At 44.8% G+C, this 8,002-nt stretch overlaps 2 protein-coding genes across 2 annotated transcripts in view; one reads left to right on the top strand and one right to left on the bottom strand.

Moving 5' to 3' along the window:
- Window positions 1–8,002, bottom strand: part of LOC108629157 (uncharacterized) — a 64,714-nt gene that overhangs the window by 41,975 nt on the left and 14,737 nt on the right. The window contains exons 3-4 of the mRNA XM_018031629.2: window positions 4,226–4,325; window positions 2,217–2,379 (exon numbers count right to left, since the gene is read on the bottom strand). Coding sequence (XP_017887118.1) covers window positions 2,217–2,379; window positions 4,226–4,325 — 263 coding nt within the window. The remainder of the gene's footprint in view (window positions 1–2,216; window positions 2,380–4,225; window positions 4,326–8,002) is intronic.
- LOC113464826 (uncharacterized) lies at window positions 4,332–8,002 on the top strand. The gene is made up of 3 exons (XM_026817076.1): window positions 4,332–5,211; window positions 5,547–5,897; window positions 6,115–8,002. The coding sequence occupies exons 1-3, from the start codon at window positions 4,825–4,827 to the stop codon at window positions 6,472–6,474; spliced, it is 1,098 nt and encodes a 365-aa protein (XP_026672877.1). The 5' UTR covers window positions 4,332–4,824; the 3' UTR covers window positions 6,475–8,002.

Raw genomic sequence — 8,002 nt, 5'->3', positions numbered from 1 at the left:
TATAGCCAATACATCCTTAAAGGTGAAGTTCTCTCTAGTAAAGAGTTGACGTTTCGAGTGTCATTTAAAAAATACTATCGTGTGTTCCTATTCCGATTGCAGAAATGCATAATACGTCCAAGCGTTCTAATTACCTGTTTTATTTATCTCGTAATTGACACTTAGGTTTTAGTCCATGAAGAAAAGAAAACGCGCTAGCCACAGAATTAACGTCCCAGAGGAACATCGTAGTAGCAACGTTCCCAACCCCGTCCTACCCCTAATCCCTGTTGAATTCGTAAACGAACCCGATTTTGAATGCATGCTTTGACGAAACGAATCGTGTCAGGGAGGAAGGAATTCGCAGACGGAACATCCAGAGCGAAGTCATGAATGCTCGAGATCGTGAAAGAGGATAAGCGGAGGCGTCGCGGGCATGAAAAGTCATCGTAAAGGGGACGGTTGGTCGTAAAGTCGAGCTGCACCGGGTGTTCAGCGACGCGCGAACCATGTGTGCCTGCGAGTCATTTAACCTACATTGTGCCGGTGTGTGTCCCAAAGTCGATGCAGAACGTTTCCAGCAGCCGCAAAGCAATTGCATCCAGATCCCTAGAAACAATGTTAAAAAGTCGACCCACGGCGAAGCGCAACATCACCCGATAACATGGACAGTATGTAGCTAACGTAGTAGCTTTGTAGATTTCAGTTTCGATCGGCTGTCGCTTTTAGTACGCTTGATCGATGTTCAATACGAAACTTGCCTCATTCTGAACAAACAGGGGTCGTGTCAGCTGCAGATAGATGCTGGCGCGTTCCTCTCCTCTCTGCTGTGCTCCCTATACAACTTTTCGATCGTCCTTGTCGACAGACCCTTTTAAATTTTCACCACGCCCGCGCCGCTGTGTTTTAGTTTTCACGGATATTACATATAACTTATTGTCGATTTTTTCAATAAAACTCGTGAACTTCGACATTGAGTCTTTCATCTGATTTAAACCATTAAATTTTTGTTTATATTTAAGCAATGAATTTCTGCATAAAGCAGCAGTATCTTCTGAAATAGATTTTATCAAAAGTTTACTTAGAACATCGTAACTCACGTTGGAATGTAAATGACTAGGGTAAAGAATCAAGATATTTAAGAAGAATTTACTTTGGTCAGAAACCAATGGTTTCGCCGAGTGCGAGTGTTTTCTTAGAGATACCACCACAGGCTAAATCGTGGATAATTGCGTGGCCGTGCAAACTTTGAGCATAATCGCGTCGCTTACCCTTCTCTGCTAACTTTCCCATACGTTTAATCCGGGATATAATGGACACAAACTGGATGGGATTCCGCCTAACCGTGCGAAACGGTTTTCCGATCCCTTTTTTCGTCTGCTGATTAATGGAAGAGTCGGAGCGAAAAATGAGAGTCCGCGTTGGTAAAAATTCACGGATTCTCGATATCGTTTCCATGCAAACAAAGAAAAAAAATTTTCTAGCCTTGGTGTTGACGCTGTATAATGGAAAAACAGTGTACGAGTGCATTGTTGTGCCGCCACGGTTGTGTGTTCCGTCCATCCATCGGACAACCGATTCGGGGAGGAGGTATTTATTATCCTTTTTTCCTTTCATTCGTTCACATCACCTATAATCCGACCACCCTCCACTCGACTGGAGCATTTGGCAGAGTCGCGCGTACATTCCTTCCTATACATATAGTTATGTCCTCTCTGAAAATAATATGTGAATCGGCGAGATTCACAGATATTGAAAAGAGTTCTCGGTAATCTTTTCACGAGATTAACTGAAAACTCGTGTGCACAAATTGCAAGTTATAGCTAATGCGAGATGCTATTGAAATTCTGTAAGAGATGGAACGAAACGAAAGTCAGGTTGACGGGAGGCAGGTTGAACCGAGATCCGGAGCAACTGGAGCGCGAGAATTTCGTTGCCACGCTCGAGGAACGTGGCTCGATTTTCGAGCGGGCCAAGCGTTTTATTTATTCACGAGCCTCGTCAAAATTAGCATCGCGCGCCACCGAATTATCGACGGGAAATCGATTTCCGAACACGTCAGGGACACGTCTCGGCCAGTCACGTGCCGACTGACCTAAACCCTGAAGAACGTCCCTTGAAAATTACGTCGCGTTCTAGTCTCGCGAGTAAATTTCTGTACACGGCTCTAAACTAAGTACTTTCAGGCAGGTAGATAGGTAGTACGTGCATACATAACGGGAACGTCATATACTCACGTCCTGGGCAGAGAGAATCCTCGTGGCAGACTGAATGGTCGTGCTTCCCGAGTGAGGTCGATGATGCAAGGATTCAGCGGTATTGTCTCGAGAGTAGATGCTTCTGTACCAGGGCAATCCACTCGAGCTGTCTCGTCTGTTTCGATATTTCCTCCACACGTGCCTGCGGAACAGAACAAAACCGGTCCCTCTCTGAGAACGTTCGCTCTCCTCTCCAGTCGCGGTTAACTATGTTATTCATGTTTCATTCATTAAGAAAGAACCTTTGACTGTGCTCGAGTTCGAAGTTACGTTTCCGTGAGCTTTAAAAAGAGCTTTCTTGATCTGTCTATTATGCAGGTAGTATTTAGAAAAGAAATTTCAATTGCCTCGGCTTGGTTTATTCATTTGCGTGGCGAAAAAGGAGAAAGAACTTTCCAAGCCGCAAAGGATAATTCTTCGCCGCAGAGCTTTGAACTCGCGGAACAATGAAATAATTAAAATGGGCAAATTGCAATAATTAAAAATGAATCGCGTTCCTTTCGAGCGAATATCACAGTCCTTAATGAATCAGCATTGCACAATCATTTTAATAGGTGGTTACTTCTATTCATCGGTTGACTTCGCATGTACGCTCAGTGCCAGTGTTAATGTTATCTTGACAGGAAATCGTATGTTCAAATATATGCAGTACCGTACAATTGTAAAGTAAGCGAACAAAAAACGCTACATAAGCTTTGAAAATAATTTGAACGCACCTGCGCTAGTAGTTGAACGACTATCAAATAAATTGTTCCCATTTTCGTGAATGGACCCGACATAATCCCCTTTTCTCTCCCACAATTTCAGCAATAACGCAGGATTACTCGGCTACAGTGTAAATTTGCGAGTTTCCGACTCGCCGCGACGTGCGGGTCCGGCCAACAGATCCGTGAAATCGGTTTTTATTGTAAGGTCGGCATTAACGGTCCAGCGACTTAGGCTAGAGTTAATTTTTTCGGATCAAGGGATCTGCGGAAATTTACATTCCATATCCATTTCTCACGGACTGATTCCCCGGCGAACGTAACGGATAAATAATTCTACCACTTGTAACATTGAAAAAGGTCGTTGAAAATTCAATTTCTCGGCAAGTCGAATAATCCTATCATCATGGTTTATGTTTTCGCAATAGAAACGACCTCCCCTTGTTAATCTCGGTCTCTCGTTACTGTTGACACGGAGGATGAGATGCAAGGGTCTCGCGGGTTTGGGTGTCGATGCATTGCCAGGGATTAGGGATTGCGCGACGAGCCGAGGCAACAATCGATCAGGTTCGCGAATTTCCGGTGCAGCGATGGATGTTACGGCTTTATCGATACTATAGTCGGATTCGACGGTGATCGAGTCGCGTGTACGACGTATTACGACGCGCACCGACTTTGTCTTTAATTGCCCCATTAATCAATGTCAGGTGCTTTCGCTTTCGCGAGACAGCCGCGAGCAGTGTCGTCTTGTTCCCGGTTATAACGCGACTGTCGCATGTACCGTTAACTTATTCGCTGACTTAACGGTTTCCCATGTCTGCTCTTCTCGCTGTTAGATGCGGATCTCGTTTTCTGTCCAAGCGTGCACGCGCATCATCGCGAGCTTAGAGATCGAGGAACGGTACAGGAACGCGCGATATTCTTTCTGCAGGTGCGTCCTCCAAAAGTGGAGCGCGAGAGTGAAAATGTGGCACGCGCCACCTGCCTCCAACGGGGTACTCTCAATTCAAATACCATACAATATTTTTCAAGCGCCAACTTCGCCGAAAGTGAAGAGTACGCAGATTGTAAATAATAAAAGAAAATACACGAAGCGCGCAGAAAATTATTTGTTCCTTTTTCCCCACTCCTTAGATTAAAATACAACTGCTTGAGTGAAGTAAAAATAGGTAAGTTGAAGCTCCGTTGAAAAGATAGGTAAGTGTTTCTAAGGAAAAGAGGTAGAGATAAAAGTTTGCAGTAGTTTTCTGGGCATACGTTGCGAGCCAACTATATTCTCCTCACCTGATGCCGAAGGCGATTCCCACCGTGACGATCAACGGCAGCAGCGTAAAGATACACGCTAGAAAAACTGTTTGTATGTCTGAGAAACCAGCGAGTATACCTGTAACAAGGTGTTAACAGTAAAAATATTTATTTTCAAAGAATGGTACAATAAATAATTAAAGTTAAAGTTCCATTTAATACGTCATTCTGTCTATCGTTCATTCGCATTCACGGCCGCTTCGATCTCATCGATCAAAATGTACAATGCAAATAAAAACAATGGATAAACTCAGATGTAAGCGTAGCCTAAAATTGCGCGCAGCGCGCATAATCTAATTCTAACGAACAGCGTCTCAAGAAGACTGCGAAATGACGTCAAACTGATCACTGATACATGTGCAGGTGAGTGTGTTTCGTCGTGTAATCTCCGCTAATACGATGCTGAATAAAATTTCTTAAAATAACCTTCAGGGTTCACAACCTTCATCCTCAATCTGTCTAACCAAAATTCCAATCGCGTCAACGATGCGTCCCAAAGGGATGAATCTATCGACGATCTCGTTTTCATTGACCCCAAAAGCTATGATAAGCGCACAGGCCGGAAATTCGAATACACAATGAGCGAGCGTTCCACCAGAAAGCTATCGTCGTCGCGTAGAATCGTAGAGGACGAGAGATGGATGAACTGTTACTTCCGGAAGCTGGCGTCCCTATACAGAAAGTCGCCCTGTCTGTGGAAAAAGGACACGCCGAATTATCTGAACAGCGAGCGCAGACATCGCGCGTACGCTCGCATTCATCGCGCAATGGATTTGCCTAAAGTGACTTTGGTCGAGATCGTCCTAAAGATTCGCGAGATGCGACGATTGTACGTGAACGAGTTGAAAACCCTGCTGGAAGCCGAGTCGCTCGGTCGTCGCTGCGAAATCTCGCTGCCTTGTTTCTACGACTTGCATCGATTTCTCTATCCGTACCTGGATTACGACGAAGCGGTCGAACTGCACGTTCGTATCGATAAACCAACTCGTTACGCCATTAGCATGAACGACGCGACGCGACAGTACTCGACGGTTTTGCCAATAACTTCGTTGTAGTTTCTCGTTACCGCCATGGCGCACTCCGGATCGTGATGTTTCGCCATGACAAGTTTTTCGTTTCCCGATTACAATTACACTACCAATAGTCTGACATAAACGAAACTAAGGCACCAGGACTTTTTAATTATATTCTTCTTATGCGAATAACCGGGATAGCCTGCCCAAGATGATATTCAGAATAATAGATCACGTGTTGTAATTATAAGAAATTAACAATTGAAAAAATGATTCAATTTTCATAGAACATCAACCAAACCTTCGTCGAGATACGGGAAATACGAAAATCTGATTCGAACATCGGTTTGCCAGCATCGAACACGAACAGCCGGGCAGAAAATATTTTACCGCCGAATGCACCGCGACCTCTCGCTACCCTAAATTCGAACAGTTCCCCTGTCGTTTCTTTACCGGAGGTCAAAGCTCGCCCTCGAACTTGTCCTCATTCCTGCAGCAGGATTACCGAGGCGAGGAAACAGCTGAACAGATTTCCTCTTCGTTGTTCGATGTGCACCAGTAGGTCGAGTGCCCGCTACGAAAACAGCTCGCGACACCATGGGGACACGACCAGGGACGCGTCGATGGGGATGAGACAGGTTGATCAATGATACAACATCACAAATTAACCCTTCCGGTTATGATTTGGTCAGCTGCTATTTCGAGACACCTGAATTCACGCGAGATATGTGTTAAAATAGGGATGATTACTCTGTCTCTAGAGATTAATTCATGAAGGGGAGGGTTAATTGCATGTACCCCTCGTATAATCTCCGTGTTATGAGGATACATATTTAATACTCGTCATTGAAATAGGAAGAATCTCATAAACATACAATCTGCGAATTGCACGGCATATCATCCAGCGAAAATGCTAGTGACACCGATTCGGACCAACTGGAAGCTTTCTCTGTGAGTGTAACGCGTTGCTTGAAGAGATTAGATAAACCCTGCGTGATCCGAGCTCAAACGAAAATACAACAAATCTTGGAGAGAATGTTGAATAGATGCAAGGTAATGACAGATCTAAGTATCAACAATGAGACCGTAAAAAATGAAAACGCTTGTACTCTATATTTTATACCATCTTGTAGAACAGTCCACTATAAACAGACTTCCTTATACAAATTGCCTCGAGTCTGTGATAAAGCATCCGAGAGGATCCGAGGAAGGTAAAGCTACCATATCTGAAGGAGCTTGCTTGAGAGGCCATCGAGCTAAAAAGGGTGCATTGTTTCAGATCCAGCGTGAAATATATGCGAAAAGCGGCGCGGCGCGGCGTGCACACGATCGGCACCTCCCCTATTCGTTCATGCGTAGCAGGTAGACCTCATAAATATTGCAAAAAAGCCTGGCGGCGCGAGTAGCTCGCGAGGAGCATGAATATCTAACGACAAAAAGCTTCAATCGTAGTTGAGTTCCGTCGTGTATGTATCAGGGTTGTAGAACGCGGAATGGTATCGATCCGACTTTGGGTAGACCGCAGCATTGCGATTAGTATTCAGTCGGTGTCGCAGTCGACCGGTCGGACAAGGCCAGGGATGGGGGGCGGCAAGATTTGCTCTGGCAAAACGGGGGAGGATGCGTGCCGCACAACCTGTTCCTGATAACGGGCTATGCTTTCATCGAAATCTCTCCGATAAAAAGCACGCATCTCGATCGTTATTGGCGCTAAGCTGAAATGCGATTAGACGAGATCGCTTTAATCCTCAAAGCGTTTTCCCTCGATTAAAGGATTATCAGAGAGGTTTCAGCGAATCCTCGATGCCGGCGACGAGGCTGACTGCCTCGCTCCGTTGGGGATTGATTGTCCGATGAGAACGATGAAGCACGATTAAATTCGTTTCCCTATAACTTTGCAACGGACGATGACCTTTGAAGAATTCAGAGTAAAATCTTTAAAGTGGAAAGTAATTTCCCGATGAAAAAATAAAGCGTCACTTGCCTCGTCACGCAGTACTAAATTCAAAGAGTTTGCGAAATTAAGCGTCGGGCATGGAAACAGGGCGAGGACCTCTGAAAATCCGTGGGTAGTTCTGACTAGGTATCGAGTGAACGGATGAACGGACATTTAGACCGATTCCCAAAATCCCCTTCATACCAGATAAAACGGAATTCAAGTGGTTGATCGGAAGAGGTTTGATCTCCGAACGAGGCTAGTGAATAGCAGCAAATAGAAAGCGAAGCCTCTTGCGAATATCTACCAAACCTCGATGTGTTTCGCATGAAAAATTGTCATTGCGAAAATCTGACAAGCATACATCTTCGATCAATCATGGATCAAACCTTTGCTTCGTACTACACGTTTAACACAATGGAAACCGTCGCTGCCACGCTATTGGCTGGTTGAATCTATTTTCAAGCAAACAAAGCTGATCCGATCACATCGGCGAACAAACCTATCAGCTCTCTCATTCTCTTTCTCTCTATGGGCCCTTTACAGCCTAACGACCACAACTCGAAACAAAATTTTTATCGGTAAGACATCAAAGGGAATTCCATCGTACGTTAGATGAAAAGGACGAGCAGCGAAAAAGGGATGAGTAAGAAAGGGATCGGGAAGAGCGAAGACGGTGATGCGAGCAGGAATAGTCGAGATGATTGGCAAGTGGCGTTTCCGGACGAAACCGATCTAATGCAGTCCCATTAGTGTTCAGCTTTGACCGCTGTAACGCGCATTACCCGTTACTCATGGCCTCTTATT

This window comes from Ceratina calcarata, unplaced genomic scaffold (genome assembly GCF_001652005.2).
Source record: "Ceratina calcarata isolate Rehan_Ccalc_2016 unplaced genomic scaffold, ASM165200v1 scaffold554.2, whole genome shotgun sequence".
Taxonomy (NCBI): Eukaryota; Metazoa; Arthropoda; class Insecta; order Hymenoptera; family Apidae; genus Ceratina; species Ceratina calcarata.
The sequence above is the reverse complement of the archived record's forward strand: the minus strand, read 5'-3'. Positions and strand labels throughout refer to the sequence as shown.

Excerpts from the sequence above, each read along its gene's own strand:
- LOC113464826 (XM_026817076.1), top strand. The coding sequence starts at position 4,825 with ATGAGCGAGCGTTCCACCAGAAAGCTATCGTCGTCGCGTAGAATCGTA. Across the intron at positions 5,212-5,546 it reads ACGAAGCGGTCGAACTGCAC|AACATCAACCAAACCTTCGT; the intron begins GTTCGTATCGAT and ends CAATTTTCATAG. Across the intron at positions 5,898-6,114 it reads CGTCGATGGGGATGAGACAG|GAAGAATCTCATAAACATAC; the intron begins GTTGATCAATGA and ends TCATTGAAATAG.